This window comes from Oxyura jamaicensis, chromosome 2, assembly GCF_011077185.1.
Source record: "Oxyura jamaicensis isolate SHBP4307 breed ruddy duck chromosome 2, BPBGC_Ojam_1.0, whole genome shotgun sequence".
In the NCBI taxonomy this organism is placed as follows: domain Eukaryota; kingdom Metazoa; phylum Chordata; class Aves; order Anseriformes; family Anatidae; genus Oxyura; species Oxyura jamaicensis.
In genome coordinates, this window is record NC_048894.1 from 30,406,407 (window position 1) to 30,432,450 (window position 26,044).

At 35.6% G+C, this 26,044-nt stretch overlaps 1 protein-coding gene and 2 long non-coding RNA genes across 4 annotated transcripts in view; 1 reads left to right on the top strand and 2 right to left on the bottom strand.

Moving 5' to 3' along the window:
- Window positions 1–26,044, bottom strand: part of AGMO (alkylglycerol monooxygenase) — a 203,776-nt gene that overhangs the window by 44,293 nt on the left and 133,439 nt on the right. Inside the window, exon 13 of one of the 2 annotated variants that reach the window (XM_035318412.1) lies at window positions 13,582–13,672. The exons of the other annotated variant lie outside the window; for it this stretch is intronic. Within the exon in view, the coding sequence (XP_035174303.1) occupies window positions 13,610–13,672 (63 nt within the window). The 3' untranslated portion in view covers window positions 13,582–13,609. The remainder of the gene's footprint in view (window positions 1–13,581; window positions 13,673–26,044) is intronic. 2 annotated transcript variants of the gene reach the window in all.
- Window positions 15,244–17,360, top strand: LOC118162308. The gene is made up of 2 exons (XR_004748386.1): window positions 15,244–16,368; window positions 16,894–17,360. It is a non-coding gene; the product is annotated as an uncharacterized LOC118162308 (long non-coding RNA).
- LOC118162309 lies at window positions 19,018–23,086 on the bottom strand. Its single transcript, XR_004748387.1, has 2 exons — window positions 21,434–23,086; window positions 19,018–21,397 (listed from the first exon to the last, which is right to left on the bottom strand). It is a non-coding gene; the product is annotated as an uncharacterized LOC118162309 (long non-coding RNA).

Genomic DNA, 26,044 nt, shown 5'->3' on the forward strand with positions numbered 1-26,044 from the left:
AAAAAAAAAAAAAAAAAAAAAAAAAAAAAAAAAAAGGTTCATATCCCACCCAGGGAGAAGAAATGACCCTGATAAAGAATGTAAGTGATCTTGTTTGACCTGTGACGCAAGACTAGTCCTGACCTCTACCGCCTAACCACAATACATGTTTTTTTGTTATAAGACTGAGCAAGTGTGCATTGCTGAAAAGGAATGCAAGGAATACGAATGATGCTGAAAATCAGGAGAATGAAATATTGATTGTGGAAGTGAAAGTGTGTTTGTTCAGGCAGGTAAGAAAGGCAGAATGGATGATGAAGAAGAAACAACGGGAAAAAAAAAAAAAAAGTAAAATAAATGTACACATAACAAAACCATTTTTATTCTAGAAAGAATTCAAAGAACATGCCACTTCCTTGTTCCTTCCTCAGACTAATACTTCTCTTAATAAATTTTTAAAGTTGATATTATAGCATTTAAAACAAAACCACAAATATTGTCCCATATAATTAAGAAAGTACCAAAATGTTAATCCTACTCTTTTAATTTGGTGATGTTAGTCATCAGCATTCCATATTATTTATAAAACTCTTCAAATGATAAATTAAGTACTTCTTACCCAGCACATGCAGAGCATGATTAATCACTCTCATTCAGAAACCATCCAACCCATTTTTATTTTTTTTCTATTTAAAATAAACAAACACTCCTTATTTTCCAATAGCTGGATGCATATTTTTTTTTTTCTAATATCAGTATAGAATAAAAACCCAATGTTCCTGAAAAAAAAAATAAAAAAATCACATGAAATATGATAATTGTCAGCTTTCTCACATGGTAACATTAAAGTAAAATAACATTCCACTGGCTGCTTACTGACAATGCAGCTTTCTACCTGCAGGAAGCAGAACACTTGATATCCAGTCCTTATAACATACTGTCTGTGTAGGTCTTTTGCTAAATATGATTAATGCACCGAATGAAAAGCTGAAGTCAAATTTAATCCATGCAATCTCAAAGCACAAATCAATGCACTTTTTTCACATCCAAGAAGGATGATTTATTAAAGGAACTCATGCCAGCTGAAAATTTGGCCTGCAATTATACATTTGACTAATAGAAAAATTAGATAATATGACAATAAATCTGATTATATTGCCTTTATATACATATATAGAAACATTTTTGTTTAATCCTGAAATATAAGCACAGAGGATCAAGAACAAAAGAATAACACTGCCAGGTCTGATGTACAAATCCTGGTAATATGTGAAGCAATGAGACAAAGAGAGTCTAACCTGTCAGCAGTCAATATGCAGTACATTTTTAGTAACAGTAAGAATATGTTTGGCGGAGTTGGATGACTCAAAAACCAGGAAATATAACATGGATCTTTACATCTTTGGGTCACAGGTTCAACTGCAACCCCACGCTGGATCCACAGTGCAGTGCCTAAAGTGCCTGCTTACAAATTGGAACCCAGATGCCATTTACTCTACACAGGTCCTTAAGATGTAGAGGTTAAAAAAAAAAAAAAAAGAGATATTCAAAAGAAGGTCCAAGGGAACTAGAACACCCAGCAGGGAACTGCAGCCACAGTTCCATAGAAAAATACTTTTTTCTCCATAGAGTAAGCATTTCAATTCAAAGTGCAATTGCATACTTGTGTTCCTAACTGAAGATCTATAGTCTGGAGTCTATCTCCAGAGCCAGGTATTAAAGACTGTTGCCTGAAGTGAGGCGCCCAACTGGGTGCCTCAAAGTATTGAGCAAGATTAGCTTGTATGTAAAATGTAGCCAGATGTAAATGTATGTAAAATTAGCTTGTATGTAAAATGTAGCCAGAGAAACAGGTGGTGATGTCTGTAAAACCTCTTTTTTAAAGTCAGCCTCCAAAAAAAAAAAAAAAAAAAAAAAAAAAAAGATAAACTCAACATATAAATTGTTTAGGGAAATTCAATTTTGTCCCCAGCTTAGGGGAGTTCACACCCATATTCATTATTTTTAATGTTCCAACTGCCACAGTAAAATCTATCCCAAGAAAAAGAAAATGTTTTCTCATTCCTCCTGTTGAATTTATACCTCTATAAAGAAATAGAATAAAGGACTCAAGAAATGAGAGGAAACCTTTACCTGAAGAGGTGAACATGACTCTATAGAGTCATTGAGAAATCTCAATTCTAGTCCTAGCTCTTGTTGCTCATTATGCAACTTCAGATTAAATTGACATTCGCTATCACAGAATCACAAAATAGTCTAGGTTGGAAGAGACCTCCAAGATCACAAAGTCCAACCTCTGACCTAACGCTAACAAATCTGCCACTAAACCGTATCCCTAAGCTCTACATCTAAACGTCTTTTAAAGACCTCCAGGGATGGTGACTCAACCACTTCCCTGGGCAGCCTATTCCAATGCCTAACAACCCTTTCCATAAAGAAGTTCTTCCTAATATCCAACCTCAACCTCCCCAGCGCAATTTTAGCCCATTCCCCCTCGTCCTGTCACCAGGCACGTAGGAGAATAGACCAACCACCACCTTGCTACAGCCTCCTTTCAGGTACCTGTAGAGTGCGATAAGGTCACCCCTGAGCCTCCTCTTCTCCAGGCTGAACAGTCCCAGCTCCCTCAGCCACTCCTTGTAAAACTAGTTCTCCAGACCCTTCACCAGCTTCATAGCCCTTCTCTGGACTCACTCGAGCACCTCCATGTCCTTCTTGTAGCGAGGGGCCCAAAACTGAACACAGTACTCAAGGTGCGGCCTCACCAGAGCCGAGTACAGGGGAACAATCACTTCCCTGGACCTGCTGGCCACGCTGTTTCTTATGCAAGCCAGAATGCTGCTGGCCTTCTTGGCCGCCTGAACACACTGCTGGCTCATATTCAGCCGACTGTCAACCACTACTCCCAGGTCCTTCTCTGCCAGGCAGCTTTCTAACCACACATCTCCCAGCCTGTAACTCTGTTTGGGGTTGTTGTGTCCCAGGTGCAGGACCCGGCACTTGGCCTTGTTGAACTTCATGCAGTTGACCTCGGCCCATCGGTCCAGCCTCTCCAGATCCTCCTGCAGAGCCTTCCTACCCTCGAGCAGATCGACACACGCACCTAACTTGGTGTCATCTGCAAACTTGCTGAGGGCGCACTCAATCCCCTCGTCCAGATCATTGATGAAGATGTTAAAGAGGACTGGTCCCAGTACCGAGCCCTGGGGGACTCCACTAGTGACCGGCCTCCAACTGGATTTGACTCCATTCACCACAACTCTCTGGGCCCGGACATCCAGCCAACTCTTAACCCAACAAAGTGTACGCCAGTCCAAGCCAAGAGCAGCCAGTTTCTTGAGGAGAATGCTGTGGGAAACGGTGTCAAATGCCTTACTGAAGTCAAGATAGACCACGTCCACAGCCTTTCCCTCATCCACTAAGCGTGTCACCTTGTTATAGAAGGAGATCACATTTGTCAAGCAGGACCTGCCCTTCAAAAACCCATGCTGACTGGGCCTGATCGCCTGATTGCCCTGCAACTGCCGCATGATGACACCCAAGATAATCTGCTCCATGAGCTTCCCTGGCACTGATGTTAAACTAACAGGCCTATAGTTCCCTGGGTCTACCCTCCGGCCGTTCTTGTAGATGGGCGTCATGTTTGCTAGCTGCCAGTCAAGTGGGACCTCCCCCGATAGCCAGGACTGCCGATAAATGATGGAAAGCGGCTTGGCCAGCTAAGGTAAAATACAGGCTAGGTAAAATACAGATAAAGTCTTCTGATTCAGGTGTTTCCTGAACAACTTCTGTCATTCTTAACCTATTATAACCTATTATACCCAAGGGGAGAGAAGGAGAAATACCAAGTGTGTGTGCTATAACAAAAAGTATGCTGCTGCATCTTGAGGGAATCTTGGACCTGTCAGTGTCATGAGCAGATTCTGTAAAAGTATACTGGAATTGGGGTCCTTATGGTATAGACAGGGAAAGTTGGTCTTGGTCTCCAAGAGAGTTACACATGCTCAGACTGCAGCAGGCCTGAGCAAGCAAAGCAATTGAAATCTGGGTACTCTCAGCACAAAGGAAGTTTTCAATGACAATTTTATACTGATTTGCATAGTGACACTACAGGTTGTAAAACCTTTATCCATCAGCCTAGTCTAGCCTTCAGTTGCCAATGTCTGAAGTTGCTGCCAACTGACAGAACATCAGCATGAGGTGAACATAACTGTATTTGCAAAAAAAAAAAAAAAAAAAATCCCTACCAGTTCACGTATCTTCTAAAAGAGGTTCTAAACTTTCATATGGATGGAAATAAGGCACACTGGCCGTCTTAATGTACAATGTTTTTTAAGCCACATTTATTTCAGTATCTTCATTCAGTAGGTAGCCCAAGCATAAATATGCATGCGCTAAACAGAAAGTCTATAAATACCTTTGTGGTATCTGAGGAACAAGCTTACTTGTTTTGCTCTTTAAGTGAATACTTTAAGTAATAAGCTTATGCTGTATTATAATATGGAAGTATAAAAAATAATACTGCTTGTAACACATCAGAAATTCTAATAAATAGACTTGCTTCAGAACAAAATTTTCAGGTTAATGTCACTTTTAGTTCTGATATTTTGCAAGTGTAAATAACTGAAGGATTAAAATTTCATCAGAAATTACATATAAGCATCATTAATTTTTTATGAATGTCTGATTTATGAGCACACTGAAATTCTAAGAGGCCCAAGTGATTTTAGTTGTCCCTTCACACTACATATTCCACTTTCTATTTCAACTATCCACAAATCACTAAACAAATACAATACAGGAATAAATTTTCAGAAGTTAGCATCCTCCAAATATTTCCCTTCTTTGAAGTTGGTCTTTAAAAGTAGACTAGAAAGTACACACTAGAAAGACATTGCATCATCCCACAGAAGGTTTTAATAAACTTAAAAGACATTGGATTTTTCCTGATAAATATTGAAAGAAAATCAAAGTAAGTTATGTTGATATTATGTTTCCTATGAGTTTCATCTTATAGGAATCGCAGCCTGTGAATATCATCCATTTCTCTTTCTGAACTTCTCTTAGAAATATCCAAACTTCATGTTAACCCTATCCTGTTATTTCTCTAGCCAAATCTTGCCAGTGGATTTCTTCCTTCAGTGAGTCTGGAAAAATTTTTATTGTTACTCCTTGATATCTCTTTGCAAGATATTTTCCATTGCCATTGTATCAATTTAGTTGAATAGTAATATATATATATATATATTTAAAAAAAGGCTTCAAAAATACCATGGTATGATACCTTTCCCACTAAACATGTACTTCCTATCTTACAGCAGACCCCCTGCTCTTGAAATTAATTAGAGTGTTCTTTGCCACAAAAGAAGCTAGCAACACAACAGAAACACAAGAGACTTTACGAGTTTTTTTCTGATTTTATCAAGTTCATCATCATTCAAATGCAAAACAGCAATGTGTCTTTTAACACCATATTTTATATAATGTTAACCCTTCTGCCCTAGGGACTTGCATAGACACCTCAGCCTGATCTCCAACAAATGCAATCAAAACTCTTGACATATCCTGAGGTTGAATCCATTAAAGTGTAAAGACTTTGACATTTTGGAGCATTCTCTTTGTGTTACATTGACAAATGGAGGGGTGTTGTGTTTCATTGGTTAAGAGGGAGTCAGGTTTTAGTTATTTGAACCTGGGGTAACTTCATTCATGGATCAAAAAAGACCTCTTGGGGCTTCCAAAGTCTTAATTATTTTAGAGCTACAAGGCATGATTTGGTAGAGATTTGGGTAATGGGAAACATATTCTTCTGGGATCACTTTGCTTTGGGGAGCTTTACAGCTGTGAAACAGGCTCTCAAACTTAAAAGCTCTCCAAAGCTCTACCTGGCCCCAGGCCCAAATTTCCCTGTAACAAAAGTTGACTCGTAGAAGAACTAACATAATGTATGCAAGCAAAAAACTGCAACATTAAAGAATTGCTAAGATTTATGATAACACCAAAAGTTGCTAAGGTGTTTTAAAAGGTCAGCTTTTCATATTTAGAGTCAGAAGAATGTCCATTTTTATATAATCATCACATACCTAATTCCACATGCAAAATGACAGTTATTTTATTATACAAGGTATATAAGGAGGTTTGCACATGACAGTATTAACTTATTAAAATAAAGTGAAAGTTCCAGTCGTTATCATTCAAAATCATAAATATCATGGCTCTTTCTACTCTAGAACTGTTTTGCTGAACTCAGCTAGTACTCTGGAAAATGACTTGAATGCAAACAGATCATTTATTATTGTAAACAAATAAATAATAACTTCATTGAAATCTCTGGGTGTCTGGCATTACTTCACATCATTTAAGCAACACATTAGTTTTGATACAAACTTTTTACCAAAAAAATATGGAAGACAGGCCACTATTGAGCACACTAATAGTAATTTTACACTGCAAATACATGTAATGTTAAATAAGAGATCTGCCCCATAAAATCTGGGATATGAACAAAGTGGAATTTTCATTCAGAATTGTTTAAATTGAAAATGTTTCTATTGCTATCAGTATGAATTTTATAGGCTCAAATCTGTTTAGAAATGCACAGAAAACTTTAGGGGCCAGAACAGATATTCAGTCTAAAGTTCAGTTTGTGCTTCAATGTAATATGTTTCTTTCCATAATTATTATTAAAAAAATAAAAATAAAAATAAATTTTTAAAAAAGTTGTCTTAACACATACACACACACACAAAAAAAGACTTAAAAACAACTGATGGAATTATGATGAAATTACATATATATATTATATATATATATATATATATATATATAAGTCATTAGGCTTGAGGAAATAGCACATGCACTGAAATCAAAGAAATGACCAAATTCTGATGTTATGACCATCAGAAAAGCATGCCACAGGAGAAACCCTTCTTCTAACCCTTCTTCAGTTGAAGTCTACGGAAAGACTGTTTCATGACTCCACTCGATGTCTGGAGCCCACAACTCTCCTGTATTTAAGAACTTCACATCAACAGTCTTTCAGTGTCTCTATGGTCTCTCCTCTAGTCCTCACCTAGAAAAGTCCTCTGTTCTACTCTGTAATGATGATTTTTGAAAAGATCCCTAGGACAATGACAACAGTTTAAATTCAGAACTATGAGTGATTTTGAAGAATATAAATAAGCAAGTATTCTCCTTTGATTCTGTCCTGGGCCTTCTTTTTCCTTAGTTACAATGTCTCCTCCTTATGTTAAAAAATCTTCACATCTCTGGGAAAGCACACCAATCAGGTAACTGAACAGCAACAAAATCTAGCCACCTCAAATTATTGTTTATACATACAGTAATGTTGGGGATCTGGAATACTATTCAGAATAGAAAAATGCAGAGGACAAGCTTAGCCCAGGTCTGTCCAAGTGAAACCTGCCTGTCCTGAGAAAGAACAAATAAGAATTTGTTTTCCTTAACCTGTTTTAGACTGTGGTTCACTAAGATGAACATTTAGGTAGGAAACAGATTTATTGTCTTAAGAACAAATTGGGTTGTGAGCTGTCTCCTTGTGAAAGAATAGGGCAACAGCAGAAATGAAAAATGCTCCTGGAACTGGCAGTACTATAAAGTGTGTCATGCAGCCATGGGAATGCCTTTTTCTATGCTCCCCTGTTCCACAGAATCAGGGACATGGGGAAGGGAGGTTTCAGATGGTCAGGCATGTAATTCACTGGGCAACCCATATCTAAATGAGTTTATTAGTTTAGGTTCCTTTTGAGCAAAAGTGGCTAGCCTGTTCTTGACAAAAGCTTATTAGAAAAAAATATATTTGTCAAGTGCCAGGACTGAGACAGTAATCCAGGTTGCAGGCATCTTGTTCAGTGTCTCTATTTTTGGTACAGTACATCTACAACCTAGATAAGCTGTCACAGAGAACTTAGAGGAGATTGTAAAAGCAAACATTGGTAGTAAATCTAAAATCTCAAAACAGTACCGTCTGGTTGTCTAGTACACTTTTAAGAGGAATATTTAAATTATTTATTTAGTTTTAAACAATCATATGCATAGACATTGAGAATAATGGAATTCAGAATTTATTTTCAGAAAGGATAAAAGTCTAGAATTGACTTGAGAGTCTTTGATAAGAAAAATATTGGACAGACCTTTGAAAGAAACAAAAGAGCATGGCATCTCATCTTTGTGAGGCTGGAGGGGTGCTCTGCATAGAAGCACTGACATGTATGTGTGTTAACTGAGTATAATAGAACATAATGAACAAGCAATATATGTAAATTGATATAAAAATATTTGTAATGTTGAAGGGAATTTATTTGACAACTGCCAGATTTTTATTTTTATTTTTATTTTTTTTTTCTGCTCATTGCTTAAGATTAAGAACATTAAGAAGGAACTATTTAGTAAAATCAAATGGTTTATCTAGCCCTGTATCCGATTTATAACAGTGGCCAAAAAAAAATAGTGACTACATAAGAATATTAACACAGGACAAACATACAGTGATAACTTTCTGGAACATCCTCCCAGCCTCTGGTGATTTCCAATTCAGAAAGCAAGGGAAAGATTTATTTGGAATATGATTATGCATGAAATCTATTGCTAGAGGCAATAGTTGATGTACTGAGACAGCTGCCTCCTATACAGTCTAAATTCTAAAAAATTATCTTCATTCTGTAAAAATTGATACGTTAATGGAAATATTATTTCAGTGGCTGCAACTGCACTGCTCTGAGCATGCAGGCATGGGAATGAAAGATCTGTGCATCATACACCACCCAATAGACATCCTTTATATCTTCAGTTATCATCTGGAACATTCACAGTCTACAGGGCAAGTAGGTCTGACCAGGAGCTTCAGAGATGCTCACAGACAACACAAGATGCAGTCCCTAGGAATATTCACACCAGTTACCAAGAGTGGGGCTGAAGCTGCTCTTCACATTAGATGGACTTGCCTGTCACTTGGACAAAGGTCCTGTTGGACTTGAGCCTCAACAAAACTTGCATGCCAAGTTCTATGAAGGAGACTGAACATGTACAGGTTTTCTGCAGCCTGACACCAAGGAACCAGAAGACTGAGTAGTCACACAGCATGTCCCTATTCCTACAGTTACAAGCATAAATGCTGCTGGTCCTTAGTCCCACTAACATGGGGAGTTATCTTAAGCCCTAGGGGTACTTCTATCTAGATTTGCTTTAAAATAAAATAATTATCAGCAGCAGTACCATTATCATGTTATAGGTCATAAAGTTGAAAAATTTCAATAGAATTATCTTTAGATTTTGTTTCCCAGTATCTTGCACAGACATGTTTTAAAAACTCCCAAGGAATTAATCCAGAAAGAAAATTCCACAAACCAGTATTTCACAAATAATTAGACCTGCAAGTGCTGCTGAGAAGTCAGCGTGTGTGTTGACCTGTCACTGCTTGTGCAAGGTCCAGAAGTACCATGGGCAATACTCCTGGCCCTCTAGCAACTGGCGAAGGATCTCCAAAACCAATAAACCAATCCCAAAGAAAGAGCAAATGGAGAGTGGAGTGCCTTTTTTTTTTTTGTGTGTGTGTGTGTGTGTGTACAGTTAATTTCTACTACTATGTATATGTAGTTTCTATGGCTACTGAGGGAGCAAATAGCACCTGCATAACCCAAACTTTCACAAGTTGTGGAGGCCTAGACAGATTATAACAATGTGTCCATGAATTTATTCCTTAACAAGACACTGGAATTTAATACATGAATTGTAAGAAGGGGAGAAAAGACACCACTGAAAACAATGAAACAGATAAACAAAAAGAGCAAAAAATCAACAATAAAAACACTCTTGAGATTAAAAAAGAAAATAAGTGAGAGAGGAAGAGAGTTTGATGCGCCATCAATAATCAGTATTTTGCCAAAGTTGCCCTGCTTTGATGCAACATTATAAAGGTACTTGTTTCAATGAATGAAGATCAGGTTTATTTCAGCATTGCTTATACCAGCTGGCAACAAGGTTCTGCTAAATTGCAATAAGGCTTACCTAAACCGAAGTAAATGTGCCCAAACCAAGTTTGGGAGCAATATGAATTCAGCTGCTGCAATTTCTGTGTGCAGAAAAGCCTGAATACAATATGCAGAACTATGACCAAAACCTGATTACTATTTCTCTTTGCCCATGCACATCAGCTTCAAACCAGGCCAAGATTCATGTTCACAATTTTATTCACGTCCACAATTTTATTCATGTTCATATATATTATTAGAGAACAGTAGTCCCTCAACTTGAAAGGCTCTTCTTTCTCCTGAGTTTTGTTTCAGGAGCTATAAGAAAGAGTCTCAAGTGTCAAGTTACATCTTCTGAATTACTTCCTCACATCACAGGTAACCACAGCAGGAGTCTTACAGACTATTGCTCCCTGACACTCTTATGTCACTTTTTTTTTTTTTTTTTTTTTCCTACTTGAAAGAAGAGCGATAAAATCATTTAACATGATCCACAGCACCTGTTGGACCACAGTTCTAGGTATGAAGTTTCCATAACTCAAGTATTTGAAATCAGCTTTTTACCAAGAACATATGGACAGCAAATTATACTATTCTGAAAAAAAAAAAAAAAAAAAAAGTGTGTGTGTCTGTGTTATTCATCATTCTGTACTGTTCTATCTCAAACAAAGATAGAATTGTACAGCAAACATGGACAGATCCATACACGCACAAGGGACCCCATCCTCCCTCAGCAGGTAAGAAAATTTTCATTTAAATCACGTAATCATGTTTGTAGATGTGCTTATACTGAATGATCACATATCTTGGGCAATTGAATGTGACCAATGCACATAGCCATCTGTACCCTTTTTGTAGTCAAAACTGTAAATCATATTCCACAACGAAATAAATCATCACTCATTAGATACATATCCAATACAATCTCTCTCTCTTCTCTCTCTGGGTAATTCTTTCAGAAGCAGCTGCAGCAGACAGCAGCTATGTATCTGTACAACTTGGCTTATGTTTGGTGGATCAGGTTTGGTTTTCATTTAAATACATTTTAAATAAATTTAAATGAAATTAATTTAAATGAATTTAAATGAAATATATTTTCATTTAAATACATAAAACACATTTAAATCTTTACTCCAAATTTTACTTAAACAAACATTAAAAGCTTTCAAAAAGATTCAGTTGTAGTAATTGATCAAATCCATGGTTATTTGGGCTTCTTTTTAATGGGATGGTTACAACCACATTAGCAAAAATTTTCTTTCTTTCTCCCCTCCTCCCTCCCTCCTCACTTATAATTACAGAGCACTGTCCTAGACATTGCTATGTGAGTGACCTCTGCCTGAGTGGTCATAGCGGAACAGTCAGGTCTCTGTCCATTTTTCATTTCAGCCATTGTGATGTACTTTCTAAGGTCATGCTCCATGTACAATTTCCTTTTCTCTTTTCTCATATCTGCTCCTGCATGACTTCTCACATAGATCTAAGAACTGAAATCATAGAATCTATTTTGATGATTTTATGAGACCACTGCAAGTCTGTTAATACAAATCATGAAATATTGGTTTAGGGGCTATTTTGGAATGTCGGCATAATGACTATAAAAAAGCATAAATCATGCACTTAGATGTAACTATTCTTCAGCATTATGAATACAAATGCTTATAGAGATGTTAAAGCAAATTTACAAAAACCTTTGTTGTTTTAGACTTATTTTCTTACAGGAAGTTATTCCCATACTTTTTGATAAGCAAGCTGAGTCTTGCAGTCATAAAATGTTCAGCTAACAGTGACTTGAGGGACACTTGTAGGATCTGATTCTTCAGAAATTACTCATGTACATAATGTTAATAACGTATGTAAACTTTTGCAGCAGCAAAACCTCAGTTTGTACATTATGCACATCACCTCATAAATTGCATTATACAAGCACCATTTCCAGCATTTTCACTTTTTTTTTTTTTTTTTTAGTCCATTAGCATACATTTTTGTTGGTCTCTAATACAGACACCAAAAAAAGACAGACATTCACTTGCAATGTGAATGTACACGTGTGAGGACTCCTTGGGCTGCAATTTGCTTGGTTCAATATGGAAAATCTGGTCAGGTTAAAAAAATCATTTGGCCTTCAGCCTGAGAATGTTTGGCAAAACTCCTGGTTTATAGAATTTCTGCTGCCTGCTGCTTGTGTTCCAGGCAGTCCAATGCTTCATAATCTCAAAGACTTCTGCTTTAGTAATTATTTTTACAGACTTCTTGATAATGCCAATTAGTTGATTCTCATGTGATTTAGTCCTTACTGCTTATAAAATGACATTCAAAATTAAGTTCAATATCAGTTGGTAAGCTGCTCTGAATAATATTTTAGTCAGTTTACTCTATATGTTTAACCTATGGTAAATGTAAAAAATAAAAATAAATAAATAAATAAATAAAAATACCTGCACAGATTTGGAACACATGAAAGTCTGCTGCCTTTGCTCAAGGGATCTAGAAAAATATTCAATGTGATACCAAATCTTCATAAAAGCCTGCATTTCTATTTCAAGTCAACTTTGCTTATAAGACCTTGACAAGACCAAGTTGTTATTATTGAAAACTATATCCAACATCTTTGTTGCTAAATAATTTATTTTATTCAGTATGAGGTTTACTATGAGCAACTGGCAAAATCCATACTATGAGTCTTGTTTATAACATAAGATTTAAACTATAGTGACATTTTTTGGGGAAAAGAAGATTGAGCATGATCTAGCTTGTCCATTATTATTATTATTATTATTATTCCATGATTTATTGATAGAGAAAGTCTTAAGGCAATAAGAAGGAATTATTCTCCTTATTTGTTTTTACTGCTGGGGGCAACACAATTAAAATATGAATATATAACTTGATGATTGGAATAAGAAGAAGGACTAAGAAAGAAATAAAAAGTTTGTTTTCAAAAAACTTAGAAATTTAATAGTAAGATATCAAGGAAAAATTATCTAAGGGGGAAAGCAATTAAGGAGTGTTTTTTGTGCCTTAAAAGAAACAATATTAAGGATGTTAGTTTAAAAACAAATAATAATAATTAAAAAAAAAAAAACTAAAAAAGCACCTCATTATGGAAAAAAGAATATTAACGTTCTCTAAGTGACAAACTTTTCCTGATTCCAAACACATAATGGAATACATAGGAAATATTAGAAACATACTATGACTAAAGGTCAAATAAACTATTTAGAAACATCTATGTAGGTATATAAAACCTCGGAAATACTTACAAAAAGTGTAACAAGCAGAATTGTTTGAAAAATCAATCAAAGAATAAAAACATAGGAAAGGACAAGAAATAGAAAGAATGATTAAGCTTATATATACATATATTTTAATTGTAAGAACAATTAAATATTGAAATACATTGCCTGGGGAGTCACCACCACTAAAGGTCTTTGGATTGGATTAGAAACACATCAGGATGTGTCTCAGGAAGTGTTATTGACCTTGTCATGGGGATGGCAGAAGGACTGGGGACTTTTTCAGTGGTTCATCCAGCCCAACAGTCCAGTGTCCATTCCATCACTTCTACATGGCACTCTGCACCCTTCAAACCTCAACACTACATCTCACTTACCCCGTTTCTAAGAATCTGTAGCTCTCTGTCATGGTCTTTTCGGCATTACATGGAGGGTAGACCTGGTCCATCTCCTCAGTATATGGTATTGCTGTTGGTAAGGCAGGGAAAGAACTGGGCATGGGACATGAGGAGAACCTAATGAAACAATAGTCAAGGCCTAAAGAGAATTGCAAATGGCAAGGAAACAAGGGAGCTGAGTTTCTGTAGTGAGTGTGAAAAAGGATAAACAGGGCATGAATGCACAGGAAATACATTAATTAACATAGAATTACTGCTCACACAAAAGTACAGTGCATTATCTTCACTAAACAGTGTTTTCTTTTTTAAATATCTGTTCAAAGATTTAATTAAAAGTTGGACTGCTGCTGAAACAACTGTCACATTGCCATATAGTCTTTTTTTTTTTTTTTAATTATTATTTTTCTGAAGGAATTGTTTGCAGTCTGCAAAAAGCCATCAATAAAATATTTGTCCACAGAGTGAAGGTCATCTGCTGCCTGAGGAAGCTCAAATCTGTTAGCATTGCCAACAAAGTAATATAGCAGTGACCACAACATGTTAATGTGATATTTCACCAAGATAATAAAACATGCATTGCACTGTTTCACATAACTGTATTTTTCCTAATTTTCTAACCCTTTTCAGAAAAGAAACAACCAATTACATTTGGTGCCAAACAATGGAATTACAATGGAATTTTTAAACAGGTATAATATTTAACTGAAGATTCCTGGTTTATGGGGACTCATAAAACGGCAAGTAATAGAAGGAAAAAAAAATGTTGTTGTTGTTGTTGTTTACTATTTGAAAGGCATTTTAGGTATCATTGAATCCCTAGGGGTGCAGTTGGCTAAAACTGCTGCTCATTTCTTAATTAATGCAGAAAACAGTGTGAGGCTAGAGGGCAATCTCAGGATTGTTTGTATATTCCTGATCCTACCTCTCATCTGCTTCACGCAGTGGTGCCTCTAATGCTTTTTGGCCAAGGAAGACAGCCAAGGCTGAAACTGCCGGGTTCCCCTATGACAAAGCTACTAAATACTAACTGCCTAAATTCTGTCTCACCCTGAAGCAGCAGGACCCTGGAAGCCAGCAGAATTTCCTGCCTTGCCTTGTCCCTGGGAATTGCTTACTCTTAGCTCTCCAAGGGATGTGGAAATTGTCACAAGGTGATCAGCTACATAAAGATTTTGGACGGCAGTCATGGAATCATTCCTGTCACTATTACTTAAACCACCTGCAACTTGACAACACTTCTGTAGTTATAACTCCACTTAAGTAGGTGCAAACCTGCAGAAGTTACTTTTATATGACTGTCATTCTTGACTTTAGGAAAAGACTTCAATAGCCTAATAATCTAAGGACCCTTCTAATAACAATGTCATAACTTCCAGTTCCGTATGAAAGCTTCTTATATGTAACATATATTTGAAATCAAATTAGAGTTCAAATGAAAAAAAGCCTACAGTCCTCTAAAAGTACACTAGAATTTCTTCCGTCATAGCCGCGTTCTGGTAAAAATAACAATAACAAACAGATATTATGTACAAGAATTTGAATGAGATTTAGCATCACACCCCTTAAATTGACAAGTCCTTTCCACTCAAGGAAGCCCTGAACCAGCTACGGACTCTGTACAAAAACCTTCCATGTATTTTTCTTTCTAGTTCATTCTTGAATTTTTGTAATCTTGTAGCCTTCTGTCCTGTGAGACCTCCTAACCACAGTCTTCAGTACACAACCCACAGCCTGGGTTGAAATTCAGTCTAACTTTTTCAATTTTTTTTCCTCTTTTCTTTTCTTTTCTTTTTTTTTTTTTTTCCTGCTTTGTATGTAGAAAATCATTGGATTTTTTTTTTCTTGTTTGTTATATTTAGACTAAGAATCTAACAATTCTTAGATCTTTAATTCATGTTTTTACAGCATCATATGAGAAGTTCCAAGGCCAAAGCCATATTTTGTAATTAACTACATCCTTTCACTTTTTAAATTTTATTTATTTTGCTCACCACATGACACGTTAGCTTCAGTTAATGGAAAGCAGTATAGAACTTCATCATTTGTCCTTCCATGTAAGCAATGCATTACAAACTGCATTAATAAAACAAAGGTACATCACGAAACCTGGTAATAGTAGCATGTATAAAATACATGACCAGATATTTCTAATTGACAAATGAGTTAACGATTGTGCCTCAGCTGTGGGTTCCCTACAACTTGAGAGTTTTGTAAAGCAACCCTTTTAAATTCAAAAGTTTGAGAACTTGATGGGGAAAAAAATCACAAACAGATCCAATTTTTAAATAGTACTAATTACAGTGTACCAAATATTACTTCAGGTATTATTATTATTATTATTTTTAATTTATGATACTGATTACATTTTGCATGTCTAAAAACTACAGAACATTCCAGCGTAGACAAAATTTGTAATTTTTAGTAAAGGAATCAGTTTCTTTTGCAAGACCCTGTGATACTTAATTCTTACATATTTTTCAAGTATTTTATTTAATTAATCATAATATAGCAAAACAGTTGTGATTACAAACATGTTTACTTTGAACCTGCAGTGCTAACCAATATATCAAGAAACATCAATATCTCTGCAACTGCTAGTAATTTGTGACACCACATCTATTTCTGTATTTTTGATAGGCAAACCAAACTCCAAAGTCTAGAGGCAAGAGAAAGGAAGACTGATAATCTTGTTCATTATTATGAAAACAAATACTAATTCATTTTTTATGCATTTTCTATGATACTTACTGTACACTACATTCCTTGGTATTGTCCTGGTTTTAATTAGGAGAGAGTTAATTTTCCTCCCAGTAGCTGGTAGGGTGCTACATTTTGGATTTAGGATGAGACTAATGTTGATAACACACTGATGTTTTACTTGTTGCAGAGCAGTGCTTACACTAAGCCAAGGACTTTTCAGCTTCTCCCTCTGTCCTGCCAGTGGGCAGGCTGGGGGTGCAGCAAGAGCTGGAAGGGGACAGACAGCTGACCCAAACTGGCCAAAGGGGTATTCCGTACCATCTGACATTGTGCTGAACAATATATAGGGGCAGCTAGCCGGGGTAGGGGGATAGGCTGTGCATTGGTCAGTGGGTGGTGAGCAATTGCATTGTGCATCACTTGTTTTGTACATATTATTCTTTTATTTTTCTGTCCTAATACACTGTCTCTATCTTAACCCACAGGATTCAGTTTTTTTCTCATTTCTCTCCCCCATCCCAGAGAGGGAGGGGGGAGGGTGAGCGAATGGCTGTGTGGTGTTTAGCTACCGGCCGGGTTAAACCACAACAGGTATATACATGTATGCCACTATACATGTTAAATATATATCTATATTTTATCATGTACATCTTACACATACATACATATACAGGAACACAGATATTAATTTCATTTGTAGGTTTAAATATTTGTTCTTTTTTGTTTTACCTATTAATCTCAAATGTGTATTTTTATTCATGATAGATAATGCTCCTGGGTATTCATTTCAGTAGGGAGTAAATAAGTGACCTTCTCATCATACCTTTGATTTTTAAATCATTTATTCATTATTTAACAAACGGTTCACCACACTTCCATTGAAGAGGAAGATGTTAGTGGTTTGATAAATGTATTTTACTATAACATTTAGCATTATGCATTCTCATGATTTTATAATCTTATTGAATATGTACAATTGAATTGCTAGAATTTATTGCAAAAAAAAAAAAAAGCTAAATGTTTCTGTTTGAAATCCCTAAGATAAAATTTTATGAAAATACACATAGCATGTTTCCTGCAAAGTTTATCATATAGCAAACCTGAATAGAATTTCTCCTAAAATTTACTTCATAATTTTTTCTTAGTCTTTTATGCAAGAAAGTCTCATTTTGGTCACTGCATGAATGTTTAGAGTATACACTAGGTTGCAACATTTGAATAACTTCACAAAATCATTATCAACAACAAGAAAACTTATTGACAAAGAAAAAAAAAAAAGCTTTCTATAAAGAACTGTCATTAAAGTATGTACTAAATTAAAAAATAAAATTCAGTTTATAATAATGATATAAGCCAATGGCTATAAAAGACATACTTTTGGAGAGCGGGAATGAGGGGCTTTGACTTGTGGAAGGACCTTCTAGTAGTTAGAGGCATTTCCTTTATATTAGATCTAAGCTTCATTTCATTTTTAATCCAAGTTTGGTTCCCACACCCTTTTATAACTAGCACATGCTAATGGGACATGTTAGGAAAAGGCTTATATGTCTCCCGGGGCCAGCTCCAGGAAAAGGCTGTGATGACTTAAATTAGATGCCACTACACCAAATCATAGTCAAAAATCTACCATAGAAATGTCTATGCTTTTTTTTCTTCCCTCACCTTTTTGAAATGAAATGACATCTGCTATTCTGCCTTTTGTCATCAGTGCATCTGAAAATTCTCATCTTTTCATAAGATAATTCAAGATATTTTGGGGGGGGGGAGTGAAGAAAAAATATACAGATCTTTCTGTGAAAATGATATATATGTATTTCACAGTATTGCCAAACGACTATTTTATGTATCGTGCAAGTATGTAAAGTACAAGAAGGGAAAAAAAAAAAAAAAAAAAGCCTGATAAAACTCCATCCAATGCATTTCCCAGCAAAGGAAGTCTTTACAAAGGTTCTTACTGCTCTCTTCATAGCTCTCTTCACAGCCATTCAGTCACTTCTGGCTGTGCAAGTTGAGCGCAGATATGAACATTAGCCACATCAGTGACATAGTGATTACATGATTCACAAAAAGATAACATCAGATACCACAACACCTATACAGTAAATATAGGTCCCATTTTCAAAGGTAAAATACCAGTATTTTTACAGCCATACTGGCAAAGTAAGATGGGCACAAAGCTACACACATCAGTTTTGCCCTCACCCTTTTATATTCAGAAATACTCCTCCTTCACTACCCTTTGAATTCTACTGCTTGCATAAAATATTATCTTTGTTTGCCTTTTTGTGTTCTACACTTTCTCCTTGCTACTCATCTCAAAAGAGCTATGATTTTATTGTTCATTTCCTGTTGACTATAAAAATTGTCTCTCTGGAATTTTTTCATACTTTTTTTTTTTTTCTTGTTTCCTTGCTAGCCTGTTCCACCTATCCCTGCCCTTTTGTACCTACCCTGAGACCGTTGCTAGCTTGTAGATTGTTTTTGAAAGGGATACTCTTACTCCCTCCCATCCCATGCCCTGAATAACTACTCTCAACTGACTTCCCCTTCTCTTCTGTCCTTCTCGGCTAGGTTTATTATAGTTCAGCCAATACTTCCATTGCATTCAGTAGATTATTTCTTTTTAAATAGTAACATTGCAGGACTGTTACCATGATGTCAGTTCTCAGATAAAAAGTCCAAGTAGATGTTAATTCTTTACTTCTTTTCTTTCACTTTTTTTTTTTTTCCAGCCTAAACAGCGTGCTTTTTTTGACTACAGAAATATTTTCCATATTCTCCCACATTATCACAGAAATATGTACTTTCAATATGTAAGACATCCTAAACACTGCAGCTTCAAAACTATTGTCGTCAATTTAATATTTTCTTTGGTAAATTAATTTGTAAACTTGAAGTTCTGAAGTTTCCAACTACTAAACAAACCATGGCACAGCAATTTAGAGATAAAATAAGCGGGGGAAAATATCATTTGCTCTCTCAAAAAAAAAAAAAAAAAAAAATCCACTTTGATCAGGAAAGCAAGAAGCATAAGACCTTTGTCTCCATGGCCTTACTGTAACTTTAGTTCAATGGGATTCCAAGGAATACGGGAAGATTTATTAATCCCCCTAGGACTGTAAACTGTCTATTTTTCCTCTCTTCAGCCTCTTGTAGGCGGGTTTGTCCATTTTCTAAAATCCTCTTAGTAGCTGAGGCAGTGGAATCTTAGGCTTCAGACTTAATAATGGAATTCTTTTCCCTTGGGTTTGCAGCACTGGGAAGAGGTGTAAGTTGAAAACCAGAATGAATGGAATCATTTCACATCTTTCTTTATTATTATCCACTTCAGGTGACTAGAGAACACTGACAGTTAAGTCAATAACATGGCATCAGTACAAACACAAGAATATTTCAGATACTAAAATATATACTAGTTTACTAATGAGATTTTAATTTAAAATGACAATTTACTTCCATACTGCCACAGTGTATTGAAAAGATTTGTTTATATACCTAATTAACCATAATTTAGAGAGCTGTATATGAGTACATTATTCCATGGAGCTCTTTTGAGTTCTGCATCCCTATTTAAGTTTTACTGTACCAAGTGGTAATTAATTCTGGTCATTTACTTTGACAGCTTTCTGTCAGGCAGCCAGGTGTAATCTACAGCATATACAGAAAAGCTAAAACATTGAGATTTATACCACTGTACATGTAAAACATTAAAGTAGAAAATTTTAAAAACATATCTGATTTATGTTTGAAAAGGCAACAATATGGAGTTTTGTTCCCCTCTAAGTCCCCCATGGACTTATGCCTAGATTCAACTGATTTGGATAGATAAATGGCAGGGAGGTTACTATGGAGATCCAAGAAAATGCAATGCTTTAAAATGACTTGATCCAGCTTCAAGTTCAGTGGCTATCATTCTGTTCCTGAGGTTAGATGTACATGCAAAGCCGTAAGCACAGTTAATTACCAACAGTAGCAAAATTCTCGTGTCTTATTTTGCCATCTGTTTAATGCTTAATCACTAGGCTATTAACAACTAGATTTTCAATATAGATTTTTTTTTTTCCTTAATGTGTCTAGTAGGTATTTGCACAAGAGTTAAGACACTTGTCTTGACATACCACAAGGCAGATTTGCTTCCTATCATTCTGTAATCAAACTGCTTACACCCTAATAGTTTTGGATAGAGGAACTTGCAAAGCATATCAATAGTACTGTGACATTTCACTGTAAAGAAGACTCAGTAAATGCATACAGCTGCTTTATTCCCTCTTCAGAAAATCTGTTCTTATTTATAAGATCATGGTCCAACTCCCTTTTTCAAAATTTCCATCAGATGGCTCCATTAGGGCAGGAAGCTTGAATTTGTGTCAGTGGTGATTTTTCAGCCTGGGAATGCTGACTTAACGCCTCTGCTTGAGGCCACTATTCTCCACTTGGGGGCCTGTGCCCCCAAACTGTTATCTATGACTCTTCCATCCTCCCAGCAGCTCCCCTCCTGCTAATTTCAATTTCTGTTCTCACAGAACAGAAATTCAGAGACTTCATTATAACAATAATCTGGCACTAAGGGACATGATTAGTGATGGGACTCAGTAGGTCAGGTTGATGCTTGAACATGATGATCTTGAAAGTCTTTTCCAACATAAATGATTATATGAATATTGTCTAATACTGTTTGAATGATTCCCTGAGGACTTCCAGGGCAACTTCTACTTTTTACCTGCTTTCAGTACTTCCTCTCAGCCACAGTAAAGCATCTGCATGACCTATGAGAGGGACTAGTGTTATGGAGGTCACATCACTCCTTACAAAATTTTAATGCATCTTTGACTGAAAATCATCTACTTATCAAGAACAATGACTATTAATATATTCATTTTGGGTAGACCTATCAGTTTACTATTTTGCCACAGTCAAGTTCTGCAGCAAAAATAAGTATTTATAATAAGTATTATAAAAAGTTATACACTGTCTTTTTTTTTTTTTTTTTTTTTTCTCCTCATGAGCTTACAACATATAATGTCAAACGAATTTACAGATTAGAAACAATTGCTGGCTTTACTTTTAATATATGCCTTAGGCCAGCAACCATCTACTACCATCACCATCTACAACCATTACTACCATCTACAGGTTTCTTTTTGGCTAGCCCTTTACACACTGCTTCTGGAATAGGCAGATCCTGAGAAAGGATTTAAAGGAGACATTAGTAAGTAATAATTTAAAAGATTAATTCAGTGAAAGAAAGGAGTGACTGGACAGAATGAACTCAAATACAAACACTCAGGCATAGGATCAAAATTGAACTCCCTTATGAAACAGGAGGTATTGGGATACTAACTCCATCCAGTGAGGCACACAGAATTTTAAGGGACCTGTATATTAAGGCAAGAAGTTTGAACTCTGCATGATTGGAGTTGGTGGAGGTTCAAGAAAAAAAAAGTGGTATGATCACAGTTATCTGTAAAGCATTACTACATCATAGTTATCTACCTTCAGGGACAAAATAATAATAATAATAATAATAAAAATATTTTCTTGAACTAGATTTGGTGATTCTGGTTTGTGGGAACACAAGTATGAAGGGTACATCAAGCTCATGAGTGGTTTTCTTCCTCTCATGCTCTTCTTACAACCTTTTGAAAAATAAATCTATCAACACCACAGTAAATTAGTATTAATTTATATACACTTCCCAGCTCAAATCATCTGCTGATTACACATGATTAAAAACACCTTTGTTTTAATAATGAAAATTACCGCAAGAATAAGATGTATGACACATCTCAATCCAGATTCACTAAAGTTATTTAGAAAATGTGAACCTAAAGGTGGAGAAGATAAATCTGCTCGGTAAGGGAGATTGTTGTTAGAAATGAGTAAAGAAGCAATCATAAGCATTTATACAATTCCTACACTTAGGTCTAAATTATTTCCTTGGATTTTTACACTCCACACCTCTGAAATCCTAGGGAGTTAACCAGCAACAGCCAGGGTCAAAACCCAGGTTCTGCTGACTTTAAGCACTGTGTTGTATTAATATGGTTAAATTTAGTTTACATCTGAATTTGGAAATATCACAGTCTAGGGGAATTTCATATTCAGAGTTCTTGTCAGATTTGGCCCAGTTAATCCTTTAATTGGATGTCGAACTTCCTAAGTATAAAAACAGAAACTGAACATATTTCTGATATAAGAACAAATGGGGAAAATAGCGTGTGCATAAAACTGGTAAAAATCAGTGGATTTAGATTTAGAAAAAAACTTTTAAAGTATTGGAAAGAAGGTTTTAAGAAGCTTTGTTCATTTTTGAATAGGAAATAGAAACCAGACGCATTTAGCTACATTATTTTCTGTTAGTATGGATGATACAGCTGACAACATTTAATGAGTTTCCCCAAATTTATTTCAAAGTAGTGTTTTACAGCTTGAAATGAACACCAGTGCTGGCAGGTGTCAAGACTCAATAGCAATTTACTTTCAGAGCAACGATGCAAATTACACACTTGACTTCTACAAAGAAAAGAACAGCGGTAAAATACAGAGTGACAGTACTATGAAGTTTGCAAGAAGTGTGACAGATCAATTCCTGATAGATCTGGTTTACCCAGCACAACAAAATCTTAGTGACTAGCACTGAATGCAAAGTGTACTTAAATTTTGCTATGAAACTGTACGTGGTAGGAGATGAAAAACTTACTATGTTTCCTTCTATTTCTGGAGTTTAATGATTTTTTGTCCTGATTCAGCATTTTTTCTTGTATTCTTTTTACGCCGAAGAGCAACTTTTCCAACCCCTTCCTCACTCCCCAAATGATACAATAGAAATCAATTAAATAGATAGCTCTTTTAGTTATGTTATACCAATATTAAAATGAAGGTAAGGACTTGCGAGAACTAGTATAAAAAACTATATAATAAAGTAGTGCAAGTTTGTATCATTCTTAATAGTTTTTTTTTTTTAATATTAATACTTATTTGGATTTTTGTTTGAAAAATAATTCCATAAATACTTTCTCTGAAAAAGTAACAAGTCTGTAAGAGTTACTTGATATTTTTTTTTTTTAATGTCTTATTAACCCTAAAAAAATAGAAACAGCAGGCATAATAAAGTTAAAAACACAGGGTGAGCAGGGGAGATAAGTAAGTGAATTCAGACATATAAAAGCTTCTCCATAGACAGAATTTTCAGCATTTCACTAAGGTAAGGTAACTGCCTTGTGTAAGGGCTCAGGTTAGTGGAAAAGAAAATACAGACTACAATCCAGCAAAGATTCAAAACACATGCTTAACTTCATGCACCTAAATAGTCCCATTAATGTGAAGCTAAGCATGTGTGCATGTCTTTGTAGGATCATACTCAAGTGATATCCCTTTGATGAATGTTGCTTCCTGTGTTAGCAGGGAAGAGTGTTTGATCAAGCCAGCATGGGGTTAAGCGCCCTTTATCTTTCACCTCTCCATTTAGAGGACCCTACTATGAAGGTGGGGGTGAGGATGAGGCTGAGAAGCAACATCCAGCCCTGAAGGTATAGAGATCAAATTTGGGTTATTTTAAGAAAGAGAGCCTCTAATACCACAGCGATTGCAGGTTGAGTTGTAGGATTTGTATTCTGCAGATTCCTGAGCTGCCTTGGGTTTCAGATAAATTCTTAATATATATATATATGTATATATATATATATATTTCAAATATTATACCTAATTATTAGTATGGAAGTAGCTCAGTTGTTTTTTGTTTGTTTTTCTCCCAGATTAATCCTGATGTGCTAAGAACATATCACTTGTTTTATTTTCTCTTCCCCTCCAGCTATGATTAGAGGGCCATTTGTATTAATACCCACGACTCCTACCCTGCCCCCAGTTTGGATCTTTATTGCAACAAGAGTGATTGCAAAATATCTGTGTAATGTATCACACTAGAAAACTGTTAGCCTAAACTGAGTTCCAATACATTCCTGGCTTGTAGTTTCTTCAGGAGTGTTCACTACAGTAAGACTAACAAAGCTGTCTCTGTGACAGGTCAAATGTAGAGCTTTGTGTAGAATACAGAAGAGAAGCAGGGAACTGTATTTCTTCCTACATTGTAACTTCCCATTGTTTAAGGCCATTCATAGTGTAATTGTAGAAGCTCTTTATAAATACAGTAATCATACCTAATAAACGCTTTATATTGTGGGTATTCTTGGATGCACTTTCTATTCAATTAAACTAAGACAAAGAAAGACATTTGCTTAGTCACTAATTTAATAATAGGCTGGAATGGATCCTCTAAGTTCCTGTTCTAGAAATAGTTAAAGAGAGTGATTTTTTCCCCACCATTTTTACTGAAAATTTTGTTACACTTCTTCCAAATAGGAGTTTATGACTGTATATAGCTACTGCATTATATTCTGCCATAGAAAGATGCATAATTGAGTATATGTACCACAAGGCTAAAACCACACATGCTTCCTAAAATGAAAAAGTCTAAACATATGAAGTATATCAGGAGAGAATATGAAAGAAAAATTAACAAAAGGACAAAATGAATCTACCATAGATCTTTTGGTGAAGAAAACCAGCTCAGGTTTATTAATGGCTGCCAATACTCAGCGGCTATGAAAAATGTCGAAAGTTAAACTGATCCAGAATAGAAACAGAATAGAATAATAAGATGAGAAGTAGTGTGGGAAAAATATATATATATATATATATATATATTATTTTTATTGTTATATTTTAATATTCCATATTTTATTATAACATTTAATATTCCATTCTAACAAGAGTGGATCGGGATGCATTTAAGGAAGGAATTGTTATTAAAACCAACAACTGGCTCATTGTATATCACTTAAATTGTAGCATCACTGAATTACAGTTTGTGATTGCTTTGCATATTCCTAACTTTACAGCTAACACCCCTTTCCAGTTTTTATTATCACCTCGTTATTCCCATTCTTCCTTTATGATGTTATGGTGACTAAAAATATGTGACTAGAAAATACCAGTCTTTCATACTTCAGTCCCTGACTTCCCCTGGGGGAGTGGATTACTGCATCATAATACTGGTATCTGTTAGTTAATGCTGTGGACTTCTCTCAACTTCAAAGTAAAGATATTAAAGGCTCATTTTCCACTACAAGGCAGGTGTATTTTTATTAGCTCTTTTTCAAAATTGCTATGACTTCACTTGTGGATATCCCGCCAACAGCCATTATTGAAAGCTGGACTATAATTGCTAAGGAACATGCAATGTCTGAAGCACTAAACCAGTGTTACTGCAATCCTCCAACAACTGACTGAAACCAAGTGTTACATCATTAAAGCTGAATTACAACACACCCATGGCGTGTTTTCCATGTGTGCTATTTTAAACAATACTAGAGAAAAACCTGGCTATAAATTCACAGATCCCCAATTTGTTCAAAATTCATGAACAATGAGGGCTGTCTGACAGGCTCTGTTGGCTCTATTTTAGTCAGAAATGTCACGCACCATAATTAAATGTCTGTTTGGCTTTTATTGGAGATGGAAATGCTAGCTTTAGTTATAAATTTAAACAACCTGTCACAAGGGGAGACTCCACATTTGTATAGTTTAGGAAAGTTTAACAATTGTAATTGCTCCAGGAAAGACAAATAAACTAATGGAAACTGTTCTATTTCTTAATTGGCTTTGCATAGGAAAAAAATAAGCTAATGTGGTTATGGTATAGCTTTCATCTGATTTGGACCAACTTCTTTGATTTAGTAGAAAA